Source organism: Syngnathus acus, chromosome 10 (assembly GCF_901709675.1).
Source record: "Syngnathus acus chromosome 10, fSynAcu1.2, whole genome shotgun sequence".
NCBI classification, from domain to species: Eukaryota; Metazoa; Chordata; class Actinopteri; order Syngnathiformes; family Syngnathidae; genus Syngnathus; species Syngnathus acus.
The window spans coordinates 13,829,381-13,848,348 of record NC_051095.1 but is presented as its reverse complement, the minus strand read 5'-3'; the positions used below and the strand labels follow the sequence as shown (position 1 = coordinate 13,848,348).

Genomic DNA, 18,968 nt, shown 5'->3' with positions numbered 1-18,968 from the left:
CCTGAATTAGTTCAGAGTCACAACAGTGGCTCGGGACTGCATGCGTGTCTGTGTGTTTTGTGTGTTGTGTGTGTGGGAGAGCGAAAATGTCTACTGGCAAAGTAGGGACACTGAAGTGTGGAGATAGCATGTATAGTAACCAATGCTATTATACATAATATCAAGTAGTATATTAATCTCTTTCTCAATTATGTTTTCATCCAGGAGCTCAATAGATCAACAACAAATGTGAATAATAAGCCACAAAGTAATGAATGTAAATGCGGAATTATTGATTACAAATCATGATTTGTGAGTGGTTGTCTTTATCTTAATCTAAGATACTTAGATGCACATTTTGACCACATTAGGAAGTTTTGAAGTACTGTTTTGTGTTTGGAATGCAGAATCTTAGACAGACTATGTTATTTTTTTGGGGTACAGAAGTCAATTTTGTTCCTTACTTTTGCATGTGATTCCACTTTAGGCCCATTGGTAGTGGCACATAACCCTGTTAAACAAAGTAATTCTGAAAGAAAACGTCTGAATCTTGCTCTTGACACCTACAGAAAGCAATGCCTGTAGGTTCGTTCTATATTTAGGAAGGATCATTTACGTATGCTGAGCGATAAATTATGTTTGTCAATTTGGGAAAATAAAACAAAATCTGCTGACTGTAAAGAGAGATCAGTACACTCTTACACTGTTTCTACACCATGGGTGCCTTAACCAGTTCTCTTCTTGTGCTCGCTCATAATGAACATTTTTGAATGTTTGTTATTTTCCAGTGTGTGTTCGAAGACCTTAAAAATTAATACCTGGGAGTATTTGTTTTTTTTTTATCACAGATTTAGTATTATATTTATTATTATATATTATCATTATTATTATTCCGTGGATGGTCAAGAATGTAAGCCCCACGATGGAGGAGAGATTACTGTATTGAAAAAAATACCAATGTGACTGCTAAAAATTGTGTTTGCTCTTGACTGTAAGTGTCACCTTCAGCGGCCCTGTTACCACAATGATGACAAGGGGCATAGAAAACATATAGGGAATTTACTATGACCATCTGAGGACTTCATATCAAGTGAAATGACCCCTGATAGTAAATACACAGCAGTACTCAGTGTCCAAGTTAGATTTTTAGCGACCATATTTGGTTGTTAAAAAAAACAAAAACAGATGTTGCTGTTGTACCGTGCTGCCGCAGTGGCGAGGCTTAATGATGTACTTTCAAGTCACCACTGATGTTTCTAAATTTGCTCATACACAAAAAAAGCCTTGAAATTGAGACGAGAAAATCTGCAGAGGGACGTTGCCATGCTCGCTTACATCAAATGTGACATTCAGTTCCACTGCTTTTAATCTACACCTCAATCTCAATTTTACGCAGACTTTGGGGTCCAGAATTTGGGAATCTTTGTTACGTTAATTTAGGTCAGGCATGTTGTTGAGCAGCCGAAGCTGTCCGCCACTGTGAATACTCGCCACATATCGTCTGTTGACATTTTATGAAAAGAGAATCAATATGCAGATGACAATATCAGGCTGATTGAGTAAGTCATTTTGATGCAATGTGAATTGGATGGAAAAGAGAATAAAGTTATTCTACTAATGTGCCTGGCCACACTCTTTGACTTGTGAGTGACTGTGTGGATGAGGAGGTTCCGCGAACTTCCCCCTTTCCGAATCAAAAACAATCCTAGCTATCCCTAACACTGTGATAAAGCAGTCATAAATATCAAACAGCTTGACTTGTTATCATCAAACGCCTTTAAATTAGTCATGGAAATTCATCAAATCACTAGCGCTAAGGTTTACGCGCTCGTCATTTAGCATCGTACGATCCTTATAACATCCATTTAAAATACTACTTGAAAATGCATTTTCAAGAAAAGAAAATTGGGGTCCACGACCAAACTGCGTTAGATCGCGTGCAATCGAAGTGTGTAAAATCGAGGTTCAGGTGTAGTTTGAGAAAAATAGCGGTGGAATGTATAATAAAATTATAAAAAAATCGAAAGAATGTTAAGATGGACAGCATCTGAGATCCATCTGTTTTAGCAGATGCAGACTGTTAGTTTATGGTGTTAGTAGCTGATAGCTAGAAGCTATAGGCTTGATCAAAAGGTAGAGTTTTACATGTGTGCTTTGTTTAATGAATTACACACCAAAAATGCATATTTATGTAAAACATATGACTCGACCGCCCTATATGTTAAAAGCAAAACGCGCAGCCTTTGGAAAGTTTTGTTGTAGGATGACAACGGCATTTTAGCTGAGTCATCGGTTTGTTTAACATTCACACCATGAGCAATGCAACCACACAGAAAATGAACTCACTCCACTCTTCACGATGGAAAATGAAAGACCCTGACCTCAATGGCAACTCAAGGAAGAGCAGCTCTTTTTACAAGACTCTTAAAAAAAAAAAAAGTAGATGTTGCTCACAAACAGATACAACAAACAGAACAGGCGAGTTAAATCATTTTTAAGGTTGTGTTTTCTTCTTTTGAGTCACCTAATCCATTTTTTAAATACTCTTTGATGCTTTATCTTAAATAGAAAATAGCCTTAAGGACAATTCAATTAAAAAATAATTACAATTTCAATGATGGGGAACGGAGCAGCTCTAGCAAAGCTCCTGCTTTAAACATTGCTTTGTCCACTTGAAAGAAAGACATAAGGTTTTTTGATTGACAAATGACAACAACTCGCATAAGTACGGAATTGAAAAATCAAAATCAATTTTAATGAAAAAAAAAAAAAGAAATGTGTTGGGAAAAATCATGTGTTCTCATTGTTTTTGTACACTGTTGCATTGCAGTACCTGGCATGAGAGGCTGTCCAGCGATGCTCATTGGAGGCATCCCCAGGTTGTTCATGGCGGTGGCCCACGGGTTGGGGTCCGACATGGGCATCGATATGGAGTTGGACTCCATTGTCATGTTATGGATCCCCTCTGAGGATGGATACAAACAACACTGATTAGTGCAAGGAGAAAAATATTCCAACTCAACAAGATGATGCTACTGTATTGGATTTTAGTGGGAAACCAGACTTGACAATCTTGAATTTCAGTAATGACATTTTAAATAGAACAGCCAAAGGGGAAGATACTGTACATGTTTGACCTTATAGCCTACATTCTTAGTGTAAAAAAGTGGAACATTTAAAAAGTAAAAGCAGTAATTTATTCATTTTATTATTATTATTGTTTTATTTTTATTTTTACAATGTATTAAAAATTACCTTTCTTCTACATTCTCTTCATGAAAAACAAAATTCTGAGCTACAGCAAATTTTTCTTTGGGCAGTGGCATTATTTTGTGGTGGTCTATTTTACACAAACACCACTGTCCAGTGCGGATTATCCATGGATTTTTCATGATTTTTATAATATTGTATGATTAGTGCATATTCTCTTATATATGGAAATTAAACATTAAAACATCTGTGGCTTATAGTCCGGTGCAGTTTGTATATGAACAAAACTGTATTTTCCCTTAATTTTAGCTGGTCTGCTTCCATTCGGGTGCGTCTTATAGTCCGGAAATTATGGTACACCTTTACATCCAGCCTTAACATTTTCTTTCCTGTCAAAAAACAGTGTGATTAAAAAGTGTTGCCATTTAGTACAACTCTTTCATGACAATTTCACCATAAAAAGAGTAGATTTGGGAAAAAAAAAACGATTTGACTAAGGGGGAAATGAACACCATCATTGTTTTTGTGTTAATAGTTTTTAGAGATGGGAAAATATTTGGCTGTTCTGTAATGCTTTTTCCATGCCAATGTTGTACTGAGCATAATATCTGTGCCTCGAGGATGTAGCTCAACTTCCCTTAGCTGATGGGATGAGTCGCCTTAGACACTAAACTTTTTTGAGACACAATCAAGAAGCAGCTTAGTGCGCTCCATTTTGCCTCAGGACATGATTCGTCACAAATCAGTTCAACAAAACTGTTGACTTCGTGTTTATGCTTCTAAAAAATAGTTTATATTCTCCATTTGATTTCCCTCATGTTATCTACATATGTACGTGGACAACATTGTTGGCACCCCTCTGTTAATCCAAAGAAAAAAAAGCACTATGCTCACAGAAATAAATTGAGCAATGTAACAAAGAAAAATTTAATGAAAACGAACCAATGAAAATCAGACATTGCTTTTGAATGGTGGCACAACACAATTATTTTTAAAACAAACTCATGAAACAGGCCTGGACTAAAGTGATGGTTTCCCTAAAAACTATTGAAATTAATGTGACCATGCGCTGTTTGTGCTGTGGGAACCACATTAAACATGGACGAGAGAAAAGGAAGGGCAGCGTTGTCTCAGTAGATTAGAAACAAAATTGTAGACAAGCAAGTTAGGTAAAGGCTTTAAGACCATCTCCAGCAACGTCATGATCCTGTGACTACGGTTGCACATATGGAGGAATTTTACCTACCGTTTTTTCCATGTATAATACGCACCCTAAAAATGGCATGTCGCTGCTGGAAAAAAGCCTGTACTCATGTATAATACGCATCCAAATTTTGACTCTTACTTAAGTCCGTAAACGTAAAATTATTTCAGAAAAAAGATCATCTTTGGGAACAACCGGATGTTATTCTGCCGGTCAGTATCACTGCGCATGCGCTAGCAAACTCCATAGCGAAGAAATATGTGAGACTCTCAACGGGATCACCAATATTTGAGTGATGTTCCAGTTATTTATTATCTTTCTGTGTGTTCACAATTGTCATGGTGATCTTTCTGGTGATTTCTTAACTAGGCTGGATGAATTTTTTTTGTTGCCGTTGATTTCTCCGACTGCCCAGAAAGGCACCACCGCGATCAGTTAGGTTAAAATGAAAAGAGAGGAAAGTGACGTGCGGACATGTGAAAAAGGCGGCTCTGTATGGGAGAGAAGTTGAAGAGGAATAAAAACACCCTTGGAAACCAAAACTTGCCCCTCGTCGTGACTCGGAGCCGCAACAAATGTTTCGGATTTGTGTAGGGTACATTGTGACAGCAAACGAGCAGGTGATCGAGCAAGCGTCTGATACGAGAGCATTGTGTTCGTATGGAGCGTGTTTGAAGTGAACAGCAGAGAGGAAAGGAACAAGGCAAAGTGTTGTGAAATAAAATATTACCTGTAATACGCATTTTGTTATTTGCTTATTGTATTAAACTATCGCATTCATTGTCAGTCAAGAAGAGAAGAGGACTATTATCCCTTCTTTGGCGAAATGACCAGAACACAGTACAAATCCGTTGTGCGCATCGGATCCATAGTGCGCATGCGCAGTGATACTGCCTCCGTATGATATCCGGTCTGCGATGGAGATTAAAAAACAAACAATATTTGACAATAACACACCATCAAGGATTGCACCATCGCATCAAACGATGTGTCGTCAATTGTGAATTTTACTGACTAAGTGTGTTGGGCAGGATGGCTGAATGCGCGATTGACAACAAACAAGAAGAAAGGTGATTTCAAGTTTTATTTCGAGGGAGATTTTCTTCAAAAATGTTTGTACCCATGTATAATGCGCACCCAAGATTTTAGGACAATAAATTAGTAAAATTTTGCGCATTATACATGGAAAAAAACGGTATTTTGGACCTATCGTATCTACATCTACCATATCTACGTATATATTATATCAATCAATCGTATCTATTATATCGATGCCTCTATCCATCCGTCCATCCGTCCATCCGTCCGTCCGTCCGTCCGTCCGTCCGTCCGTCCGTCCGTCCGTCCGTCCGTCCGTCCATCCATCCATCCATCCATCCATCCATCCATCCATCACAACTGATCCCAAAGTTTTCTTTGACTTTGACTTCCTTGATTTTTGTCCTCAATTCCCCATGAGGGCCGTAAGCAGCACGACAGTGAGAAGGTTTTTGTCATGGCATCTCCAATCACATTCTCTTCTTTTAAAAGTGAGCTCAGTTTGCCATGACCCTGCAGCCTCTCTCAAAACATACTTGGAAAAGTATCCATCTTGTCGCGATTGGTACCCTTTTATTAGGATTCTCCAGCAAAGGAAATGAAAAGGGACTGGTTTCACATGCAGAGATACGTTTGATAGCCAACTTCCCTCAATGCGATTATAGTGGCGCTGGGCCCCAACTGGCACCTGGCGTTAAAAACTGTGGGAAATCACAAACGTTGGTAGAAATAATGTCCCCTGAAATAGCAAACCCGCAGTCACAGCGCAGTAAACTCATCACGTGTGCTCAGCCGGTGGCCGTGGTCCATTTCACCTTTCAAAAGCAACTTTCACTCTCTCCTCTGCTCGCCCTCTGTCCAGCTGACGGAGCCACAAATTGCTGCAAGAGCCAAACTGCCCCCTCGTCGCCCTGTGACACACACCGCTGTTTATCAGGGACAGCCAAAGTTGTGTGTGTTCAACAACGGATGCAGTGCAAGCGAGTTTGTCGAATAAAACCCCTTTCTCTCGCCACTATGAGGAGGACGATGACAAACAAGATGATTTGCTATTGATGGGGACTTCAAGTGGGAGAGGGTATTCTTGTAAGGCTATTTCCGGGAGCTTTTAGTACACTTCACAATCACACAATCAGTGGCCGCATCTCAGCGAGGTAGAATACTCTAAATGGTGATGGCTTCTGGACCACTGGGACTCAAGACCTCTTATCCATCATAGCACTGGTAACTTTAGGACACTGCATGCTCATTAGGCGTTTTGAGAGCTTTTTATGTGCCACCTACACACTATTAATAAAAATATGGGGTTATTGGGCTTTTGAGCAACATTTCAGGATGAGTCTGAAATGCACTGCAATCTTTAAAGTTGAACTTAATTTGACCTTTTCCAAACTTTTGAATGTGAAATTTCTTCAGTGTCAGTACAGTATTTTCCCCAAACCTGCTGTTCTCTAACAAGGAAAGTTTCCCCCAAAATCCCCTTCTTATTTTTCCATGGAATTTTCTGGTAATTTCCCACTCCTAGTGACCTTAATTTCCTAGGGCCAATTAAGTGGTTGAGAAAACAGATGGGAGTGTAACATATAAAACAGGAAAACAACTTGGATAGATTCTAGAAACATTCTTAGTCACTGTTTTGTGATGCAATGGAGACTTTGTTTTTTTTATGGAGGACAAAACGCCATTATGGAACAATTTTTTTGGGAAACCATGCTTCTTTCACTTGGAATAAGTGTGTGTGTGTGTTTGTGTGTGTGTGCGTGAGTGTGTGTGTGTGTCCAAAGAAAGTCTGTGGTATGAATTTGACAAGTTAGAATGTGAATGAACAGATGTGGCATTGATATAGAGGAAGTAACACACAAGCACACAAATCCACAAGCACACAAAACCACAAACAGCTCAGTTCGCACCACATGTACATGGACTATTATCCAATTCTACTAACACAATAATCCGCACACAAAATAAACAACTACACTGAAGCACACAGCAATAAAAAAAAATGCTTCAATAAATTATAACATACACTCTCATCTATTTAACATTGCTGTCCAATAACAAGCTTCCATCTGTCCAATTTGTATTCCTACTTATGCTGCTCTGGGTCGCTGGGAGCTGCAGCCTATCCCTATCTGAATTAGCGCTAAAAGCGGACTACACTCTGGACTGGTCACCAGTCAATCACAGGTCACACATAGAGACAAATAGCTATTCATACTCACATCAATCAAACTCAAACTTTTATGAACAGATGAAGAAAGTTACAAGCACAAGATGTTCAAAAAATATTGGAGATGGCCGAGTCCTAATACCAGCCAGTAAAAGCGGACTACACTCTGGACTGGTCACCAGTCAATCACAGGTCACACATAGAGACAAATAGCTATTCATACTCACATCAATCAAACTCAAACTTATATGAACAGATGAAGTAAGTTACAAGCACAAGATGTTCAAAAAATATTGGGGATGGGCGAGTCCTCATACCAGCCAGTATTGGTACCTTATTTGTTTAGGTATCAAAGGTATCATGGAAGCATGGAGGCTGCTGATACCAACCATCAGTACTTAAGGGGAAGAAACTCTGACATTGAGTAAGTCCTCCTTGGCAAGAATATGATTACTTCAGCATAAAAATGTATGTGAGGGTGCCAATAAGAACCTTGATATAGAGGGGGGATGCTGCATTATATACACTTAGCCCCCCTACGCTCCAACAAACTCCTCTGCTCCTGTTTTCACCTACACACTAACACACTAACACACACACACACACACACACACACACACACACACACACACACACACACACACACACACACACACACACACACACACACACACACACACACACACACACACACACACACACACACACACACACAGACTGCTCGGTGTGTCAATCACTGTGGGCTTCGGATTGACTGTGAGGGTTGGAGTTGGGACTGTGTCATCAATATATGGAATTAAGGGAGGATGCCTGGCTGAATGGCAAACATACAGCCCAGACCTCAAAGCACACACACTATGTTCTACCAGAAAGTGTGTCAAAGGACCAGGTGTGAGGGAGTCCCACTGTGCGAGCCTCTTCATTGGCACCACTGTCAAACATCTTAGTGTGCATTCCGGCCATGACAATTAAGAGCATTTGATTCTGCTCTCCGGGGTTATGGCCTGAAAGCTCCCTCGACGGGCAGTTGAGGAAATTAAGTCATTTTCGGGCCCATTAGCCATGAGCGCCAACAGTACGCAGATGGCCGCTGTGGGCCATTAATGCAAAATCCGCGTGGTTTAAACAGCTAACTATTGGTTATCTCACACACATAGGGAGGTTAATTGAAAGATGAGGGGACAGCGAGTGAAGGGTGGCGACGAGGTTGATCGACAAGCTGCAAAACAGTCAGAGACTGTGAGCAGCTCACATTGTGTTTCAAAGCAATACTTGAGTACTATGACTTGATGACAGTCATTACCGCTAAGTAGACGCTAGAAAAATCTGTAATTAGTGCGTAACGTAGCGCCGCCGCTGAACACAAAGCGGTCGAGAAGACAGATGAAGTGTACAATGGAAAACTGCAAAACAACTTTAATTGTAGCTGGCTGCATTCGGAGTCATTGTTCTACCATACAAAAGAGACTTCTTCACATCTTGTATTCTTTTGGAGTATAAAGAAAAAACACTAACGGGAAAACATATCCTAGTTCCTTGACCTAAAACTGTTAAATGTGATGAGTATGCTTGTGTAACCAAAAACAAAGTCATTAGCACAATATTAACCAGGCATCATGCAAATGATCATTGAAATGAATCAAATGCCATTATTCCGTTCCAGCTTGTCCAAAAAGAAACCAGTTTGTAATATGAAAACAAGCACTCTTTCGTATTGTACTTTAAAGAAACATACACGCATTACAAAATTAAACAAAATATAAAGAAACGAAACGAAAAAGAAACATTTTTGCCATCAATGCAAAATGTGAAAAATCTGAGAACAAATTCAAACATCACATGACCAGCTATGGACTAAGTCAGTCAATTGGGCTGGCTTTACAGTCACATCTTCGCGGCACAATACATACACAATGTTGCAAATTGTAAAGGTTTGACGTGTCCTAAACTTACGATGACAAAAGACAGCAAATTATGTCACTATACATATATTGTTTGTGCCGTGATCAGCTTTTTATTGCTTTATCAGGGTTTATTATTATGGCCTTAGAACAGAGGTACGTGTACAGATGCCAGTGTTGTCAAGCAGGAACATCCATTGCCGGACAAGAGCGGGACTCTATGGCTTCTTATCAGGCGGGAGAGAGAGGTGCCAGACAGGAAGTGATACTGTGATAGAGGGAGGCATACGAGGGGGAAAAAAGAATGGGAGACAAGACAGAGCATGAAAATGAGGGGGAAAAAAAGCAGAGCTGTGACCCAGCCGCGTCGATACCAAGAAAGGATTGCAAATAATGTGATGCCGTTGCGATAAATAACAAGCAGAGCGTGGCTGCGCGGAAAACAAAACATTTGTCAAGGTGCCCATTAAATGTAATCAAGCTGCTTGATGAGCTTGCTGCAAGGTGAAAGGTGTGAAAAATAAAGTGGACTTGCAAGTTTATGTGAATTTTTTAAAGGTACAAAAAAGTAATCGTAATGACAGTTTTGAGTCAATTCTAATAATGTGATTCCAAAGAAACTAGACGACAATTTTGCTTGATTAGAAAAAGCGACGAGGCTCTTATTGGGCTATTTGGGATGTTAGTATTTTATCCTCAGACTCAAGTTTTAGTGTATGGGTTTTGCGATTCATCGTTTTTAAAACAGCCTGATGAACGCCAGATCATATGAAAACAGAGGCCACATTTCCCGTAAGAATTAATGTAAATGCAAACAATCTTTTCCATAATTCTAAAAACTAGATTTTTTTATAGAGAATATTTTTAGATAGAAAAAACATTTGAAAGCCAATAAAATGAGTAAATAAACATTTAACATTACTATTACCATTATTGAAGAAACTTGGTGTGTGGAAGAGAGAGAGGAGGGGAATCCCACCCACATCAGGGTTTAAGTCCCACTGCTGAGCTCTATTTAGTTAGCACGTTCTCGTTTTGCAACATCAGCTTCCTTGATTTACGTATTTCTCCTTCACAAGAATGGAAATGATTGGTCATGCATGCACTGGCTTTGCGTTCTTTCTTGAATTCCATCGCGTTCCTCATCTTTGTCACCTTTTTAAACCATTCGGCCATTCGTCCATCCATGTTCTGTACAATGGACTGGTGTCGAAAGGTAAACCGACAAATTTCTTGAGTGGATTATATTAATTCCGGCACCTCTAATTTCAAAGGATTATGATTCCGTGAGTGTTACAGCAGTAAATGCTACTAATACAGTATTTGGGATTTGCCTGCTGTCAAACATGACACGTGGTGTCTAAATATGTCACCTCCAAGAGACACTGAGGCTAATAGACTTCTCAATGGTTCCATTCAAGAAGTTAATCCTCCAGAACCAACTGTGCGAGAGTGAAATATTTTGAACGTGAACTCCAGTCCAACTCTGTTAACTGTGTGCTTTATGATGAAATATTAAACAACTGGAGCAACCCAAGAGAAGGCAGCAAAAAGCAAATATCAAATTATTACTTTCCTACTTAAAATTAAATTAAGCAATAAAAGCAAGTGAGTGCATGTTTTATATGTTTAAAAACAACAACGACGAATTCCACGAATTTCATTTAGCGAACGGGAGAAATGCCTTCTCGTTTTTTAAACGTACAAATTATGTATTTATTTCATTCTAGCAGAGTGGGCAAATGTGCAAGCTGCGTAGCAGTGAATTTGAAATATACTTAATGGCGGCAAAGTCATTATAGTAAATAAAGGCGGTGGGAATAAGTGCTCACACACGCGCATGCACGCACACACACACACACACACACACACACACACACACACACACACACACACACACACACACACACACACACACACACACACACACACACACACACACACACACACACACACACACACACACACACACACACACAGCAGGCTGATGTGAACGAAGTGAGTCCCAGAAGAGCAACGCAGTCCACACAGGAGACGTGCTAATAAGGCAATTGCATCGTTACAAGTCAATGGTGCAAAATGAATGTGCGAAAACAATTTATGTGCTAAACACAAGCACTTCCATATAAAAACCTAAGACAGCAAGTAGAGATTTCACTCTGGTGTCATTTGCTGTCCAACCAACCAGGAATCAATAAAGTACCCCATTTGTTTTCTTCTAACATGCATGTCTAATTAGTGACGTAATTCAATGGCAGTATAGAAAGACTCATGCCTAATTTACACTGACTGCCGAACAGATGCATAGCAATGTAATGGCCTCCATACGGACACCGCGAGAGAAGAAAGCATTGCCGTCAATTTGTCAATTCACACCAGATACAGTATGTCGTTCGTATGCGGAGCCCCGCAAGCTTTTCGCAAGGCTTCTTATTTGCGAAGAGAGGGTACATGGGTAAGTGTTATTTTGTCACGTTTGATCAATCTCAAGCTATAAATGCCATTGCAGAGTGGTAAGGTTGTTTTCCAAGAATATTTAACTACACTTATAACTTTATATGTACCTGTAGTGAAAAAGCCAAATGTGACGTCTCTGTCGCCAAAATCAACAGTTCAGCCAATGAATGGGGTGATCACTGCCAGCAACCTCTCAAATAGCCACTCTCTACTTCCTTCTCTTTGAGTTATTGTAATATACTCTAGCTACCACGGACAGAGTAATTTGCTTCTTTCTTGACAACTGTGCTAGATTGTTTGTGGTTCAATAGAAAAATAACAAGAGTATAATATATGTGGTACCTCAAAATGTTGCCTCCCCAATAAGGACAGTGAGAGGACTGGCACTCTCTTCAGTTGAGTAACTGTACGTATTTCTTTGACACTATGACACAAATAAATACTTCATTCTCTCTGCAATTGAGTAAAAGAACACAAGGGCACTTGATGAGGAAACAACACATATAGCAATGTGTTTTTGTGTAAACTTCCCTCCGTTACCTTGATAATATTTAATAAACGACAGGTGTACATTAATATTAACACACGCATATAACAATCTGTTTTTGTGTAAACTTCCCTCAGTTTCCTTGATAATATTTAATAAACGACAGGTGTACATTAATATGTCTGCTTTTACAATTCACAACTTTTTTTGTCAAACATTTGAACATTGTCACTGCTGCATAACTGTTGTTTCAACTATTAGCGTGTCTGATAAGTACGGAAATGGACGTGACTTCCAAAAAGTAATTCCTAAGTTTCCTCGGAGCGCTGAACGATCCCGTAGCAGCAGGAATTTAGTTAGACATACTGTATTTGGACTAATGGAAAAAGGGAAAATCATTGGCAGTGTTAAACTTTCATATCTATGGAGACTTCAAACCTCCACGCAGAAGCGAGCCTGACACGGCAGTGAATTTAGATAAACATGAATCTTAATGAAATGAGACGTGTGCGCGCATACTATATTAATCAACTCTCGCTCATCTATTATGCATTAGCTTGCAACTTAACTTATCATGAGCAATTTGTACCAGCATACTGCTGTCGTCCAAGCAGACTGGCTGGGTTGATTGCTTTCGGTCACTATCTGGCAAGTTTCAAATTCATTTCAATAATGTACATGTGTGTGAAATGTACACCACATAATGAAGGCACACTTAAGGTTGTCCTTAATGAAGTCTGGTTTGATATAAGTGAACAATCATATTTACCGTATTACAATATTGCTGTTGATATAGCAATCATAACTGAGAACAGATAATCCACCATAAGTGCACCAAAGTTAGTTAGCATTCCAACTGACTAACATGTGGTAGCTACATGGTTCTTGAAAAAGTCCAGCAATAATTTGATCATCTATTTGTCAGTCAGTATAGCAAGTGTTTGTGCCACTCGGTGTTAGAAACAATGGAAGGATTTATTTGATTGTTGTTATATGAAATTTTTATTTGGTTGACTGCAAAGACTTATTTTGAAGCCTATCTAAAATTTGTCGCAACTGATTAAGTGAAAATGCATAAAGCATTAAAGTAAGCTTATTAAGATTAGAATTACATCACGCTTGAGTGAAAACCATGTCATTACAAATTGTCCAAAATTACCAAACAAACAAATGAATGGCATCTGTTAGAAGACAACTTGATAAAACTTGGTTTAATTGGTGTCATTTAGTTATAGACCAAAGTCCGTCCAAAGCCAAGCGATTTTTTGTTTTGTGAAACACAACAAAACACACGTTTTGTGTGTGTTTTGGGAAAAAGAAAGAAAAAAAAAAGATATTGAGATACTGCTTTTAATTGGACAGAATCAAGCATTTTTGTAAAAGACAGCAATGTATTAAAGTCGCAAGATACATTCATTGTATTTTATAGAGCATAGTCAAGTACTATATACAATCAAACATCAAGAAAACCCTCCAAGATGTCATCCTGGTATTTTCTAAGCTATCCTTGCCTAAAATGTTATGACTGTTTTCTGACAACACAAAGCAAACAGAGTATTAAGTCTGAGAGCGTCGCTAGCCAGCAGCGCGTCAGAAGGCGAATACGACAAGAATTCCACATTTGTTGCTCAAATAATGCCGCTAATCCTTAACAGTGCAGCGATGCCGCCAAAGAACGGGAATCAGAAGAACTGTGTGCTATAATTGATCCCACGTGTGATGCTTTCAATATGTCCAAGGAAATCTTATTTCTAGGAGAGTGGTATTTTCTTAAAAGAGCAAGGCTATAGAATTGCACATTTGTGAAACTACCTTTGAGATGTTGATGGCCTTCCAAAAGACAACAATGACCAGGTGGGGCGTTGCTCGAATGAAATATAATAATGGAAAGCTGTAACAAGGCTCTGAAGTTTAACTCCAGATATTTCTCCCACCCTTTTCCCATTTCACTGTTCTCTGTGCAAGGTAATTATACTACAGTGGAAGATTTTGACCAGGCAATTCCTGCCTACTGAGGTAATATCAGAGGGAGGACGGTGTCTTTGTAAAAGAGGAATAGCGGCAAGCCAGAGAAAGGAGTGTGAAGTTTCAACACTGCACTTACCCTCACATACCGCCCTTTTCATGTTGTTGTTCTGTGTGAAAGATACTGACATGGACCTGGCCACCTGGCAATTTCCTGGCTTTGGAGATATGTTGTATCAGAGCTGTCAAAAAGGCGGAACAGTGGAAGGAATTTTTTATTAAAGTGACTAGCAGAAAACAAAACCCCAAGTGTATAGTTTATCGTGTATTTATTGTGTTTTATCTCTGACTTGATGGTGGTTTTATTGTTTTGCTCTTAACACTTTTATATAACTGCCTCTTGCTTAGGGTGTCATTGTAAATAAAAAATAGTTCTCAACTGACTCAGTGACAACTTCATACTATTTACTGCATTTCACCAAATGTAGACACGATAACGCTTGCAGCTGGTTGTGCTATAATATTATATCAATGTTATCATAAATTTGTTAAAGAGTGATGGGGCGGCGTTCTGGTCTATGTGGTCTTCTATCAGAAGTACTGTCCTCTAGCAGCTACTCTTCGCAAACACGTTTTGCATAACCCTCCACTACCAATCTGTGAAAGATTCCCAAAAGAGATGACTTTTTTGATGAGGGGAAAACGTTGCGAGGCTCGCTGACTGGTCAAATCTACAACACTTTGCTAACGTAGACAAACGCTAATAAAAAAAAATACTCATACCACTGATGAAATGTTTTAGAGGTTTTGAAATTGTGAATTTTCAAAACCGCGTCATACCAAGTTGCTACTACAACTGCTGTTTGTGAAAGGTCATGACACGGAAAGTTTAATTGTCGCTGTCTGACAACTACTTTATATACCGCAACGGACCGTGTTTTTTTTTTTTTAATAAGATGTTGTTTGGTCTTCTTTTATAACACTGTGTAAAAGCCTGGAAGAAACTGTCATCCACAGACAAGAAAAAAAAGTGAAATAAAAAAGTACTAAAACTCCCTGCCGCTCCCTCTCTCCGGAGAGGCCAAGTATGAAGTATTCTAGGCGTCTGATTAATTTCTTCCTGGCTGCTGTGAGTAATAATGTTCTCCATTGTCCCTCCCCTCAAGAGGATATGAAGGGGGGAAATATCCATATTATTGCTTTTAAATCTATGAAGTTATGACAGGAACAAGAAAAGTCAAAACAATGAAAAACTAAATAAAGAGAACAGTTGAAGCTTCCAGCTACTGAAATGTGTGGCAGTATTTTCAAGAACTTAGGCATTGTGTTAATCTTTCACTCTTGTAGGAGTTGTTGTCTAGCAAGATGTCACTATACAGCTCAAACCCCCGCTCTATGCAAGTCACACCAGCGGCATTTTGTCTTCAGAGCACTCCTAAATATGAAAAAAAGAAAGATAGCTGGATTTCCTGTCTTGTTTGCACCGCTTCATCTCTGTGATGGTCACAGCCGGAAAGGTCCAAAGGCAAAGTGTTAATCAATTAGTCTGTGACAGGAACAACACATTACAAGATGGCTCAGTCACTTAAACACTATGGAGAAGTGGATTGCTATAATTCATTTAAAACTTTCGTTAGTGCCATTACTCTACAGTGAACACGAGAAAAAGATTCCATGTTAATAGTGGAGGCCCGTCATCTAAATAAATCGGGTGTATATCTGAGACCTTCAAGTAATACCAGCACTTGCAGCTATTTTATATACGGCTTGCAATCATCACGGTTGTGAGCTGTAGTCTACCCCAACTCACTGGGCTGAACTGCTCGACAGCCAATCAATTGCAAGGACGATCCCTGGTGAGGTGTTCCGGGCACATTCCATAGGGGAGGAGGCCCCGAGGATGACCCAGGACACGCAGGAGAGACTATGACTCTGCTGGCCAGGGTACGAACGCCTTGGGATCTCCCTGGAAGAGTTGGATGAAGTCACTTGTCAGGCATAGCCCCCTAACGTGACCCCAAACAAAATGAAGGAAATGGATGGATTTATGGACGGACGGACAGACGGACGGATGGGTGGGATATGGTTTGGTGGGTGGGTGGGTGGTTGGGTGGATGGATGGATGGATGGATGGATGGATGGATGGATGGATGGATGGATGGATGGATGGATGGATGGACGTTTCATCTCGGGTGGTTAGTGAACAGACGTTTCATCTCGGGTGGTTAGTGAACTAGTAGTTGGAACTGCCGGAATGGTTTCCAGCTCACCAACAACCCTGATGGATTACAGTCTATAAAAAAGTGTTGGATTTATTTATACAGTGTGAGTTATTAATTAGTTAGTGTTATGAGAGAGTTATTAGTAGAGAGCTATTAATTATTATAATATTAACAGTGGTAGCAATATGGTAACAATATTACAGTATGTTCTACTGTACGAGTATCATAATAGTAACAGTAAAACTAGAATGTGCAATTTCTGGAGAAATTGCGTGTGAAGGCGAAATGTATGAATAACTTCTTCGGGGAATGCTGCCGAATGACGTTGAAACGTGTTGAATTACTTGAGAAATGTAGAAAATTTGGAGAATTTGTGGTGAATTTCAAAATAAAAGATGTGAAGTTTTTGGTAAGTGGGAAGTTGTGGAATAGGTAGAAAAATGATGAACAGTTGAAAGTTGGAATGGGTTGAATCGGTTGAAAAATGTAGAAATGAGAAGGGAAAAAGGAATTGGGTGTGAATTTCAAAATAAAAGATGTGAAGTTTTTGGTAAGTGGGAAGTTGTGGAATAGGTAGAAAAATGATGAACAGTGGAAAGTTGGAATGGGTTGAATCGGTTGAAAAATGTAGAAATGAGAAGGGAAAAAGGAATTGAGTGTGAATTTCAAAATAAAAGATGTGAAGTTTTTGGTAAGTGGGAAGTTGTGGAATAGGTAGAAAAATGATGAACAGTTGAAAGTCGGAATGGGTTGAATCGGTTGAAAAATGTAGAAATGAGATGGGGAAAAGGAATTGGGTGTGAATTTCAAAATAAAAGATGTGAAGTTTTTGGTAAGTGGGAAGTTGTGGAATAGGTAGAAAAATGATGAACAGTTGAAAGTTGGAATGGGTTGAATCGGTTGAAAAATGTAGAAATGAGAAGGGAAAAAGGAATTGGGTGTGAATTTCAAAATAAAAGATGTGAAGTTTTTGGGAAGTTGTGGAATAGGTGGAAAAATGATGAACAGTTGAAAGTTGGAATGGGTTGAATCGGTTGAAAAATGTAGAAATGAGAAGGGAAAAAGGAATTGGGTGTGAATTTCAAAATAAAAGATGTGAAGTTTTTGGGAAGTGGGAAGTTGTGGAATAGGTAGGCAAAAGATGAACAGTTGAAAGTTGGAATGGGTTGAATCGGTTGAAAAATGTAGAAATGAGAAGGGAAAAAGGAATTGGGTGTGAATTTCAAAATAAAAGATGTGAAGTTTTTGGTAAGTGGGAAGTTGTGGAATAGGTAGAAAAATGATGAACAGTTGAAAGTTGGAATGGGTTGAATCGGTTGAAAAATGTAGAAATGAGAAGGGAAAAAGGAATTGGGTGTGAATTTCAAAATAAAAGATGTGAAGTTTTTGGGAAGTTGTGGAATAGGTAGAAAAATGATGAACAGTTGAAAGTTTGAATGGGTTGAATCAGTTGAAAAATGTAGAATTGAGAAGGGAAAAAGGAAATATTGGAGAATTGGGTGTGAATTTCAAAATAAAAGATGTGAAGTTTTTGGTAAGTGGGAAGTTGTGGAATAGGTAGAAAAATGATGGTTGAAAGTTGGAATGGGTTGAATCGGTTGAAAAATGTAGAAATGAGAAGGGAAAAAGGAATTGGGTGTGAATTTCAAAATAAAAGATGTGAAGTTTTTGGGAAGTTGTGGAATAGGTAGAAAAATGATGAACAGTTGAAAGTTGGAATGGGTTGAATCGGTTGAAAAATGTAGAAATGAGAAGGGAAAAAGGAAATATTGGAGAATTGGGTGTGAATTTCAAAATAAAAGATGTGAAGTTTTTGGTAAGTGGGAAGTTGTGGAATAGGTAGGCAAAAGATGAACAGTTGAAAGTTGGAATGGGTTGAATCGGTTGAAAAATGTAGAAATGAGAAGGGGAAAAAGGAAATATTGGAGAATTGGGTGTGAATTTCAAAATAAAAGATGTGAAGTTTTTGGTAAGTGGGAAGTTGTGGAATAGGTAGGCAAAAGATGAACAGTTGAAAGTTGGAATGGGTTGAATCGGTTGAAAAATGTAGAAATTAGAGTAGAAAAACGGAATTTTAGAGAATTTTGGTTGAATTTCAAAATAAAAGATGTGAAGTTTTTGGTAAGTGGGAAGTTGTGGAATAGGTAGGCAAAAGATGAACAGTTGAAAGTTGGAATGGGTTGAATCGGTTGAAAAATGTAGAAATGAGAGGTGAAAAATGTGAAATGTCGAATGTCCCATTAAGAATGAATGGGGAAAATTTGTCGGAATTTTGGGAATTCTGCGAAAACGGAAAATTTTCGGAACGAGAAAAATGGAAGCCACCCTTTCCTGA

At 38.9% G+C, this 18,968-nt stretch overlaps 1 protein-coding gene across 8 annotated transcripts in view; it reads right to left on the bottom strand.

Annotated features, from left to right (window-relative positions):
• enox2 (ecto-NOX disulfide-thiol exchanger 2) overlaps window positions 1-18,968 on the bottom strand; it is a 146,305-nt gene that overhangs the window by 44,463 nt on the left and 82,874 nt on the right. For all 8 annotated transcript variants that reach the window (XM_037263002.1, XM_037263004.1, XM_037263008.1 and 5 more), the window contains one exon: window positions 2,813-2,944. In XM_037263002.1, the coding sequence (XP_037118897.1) occupies window positions 2,813-2,944 (132 nt within the window). The remainder of the gene's footprint in view (window positions 1-2,812; window positions 2,945-18,968) is intronic.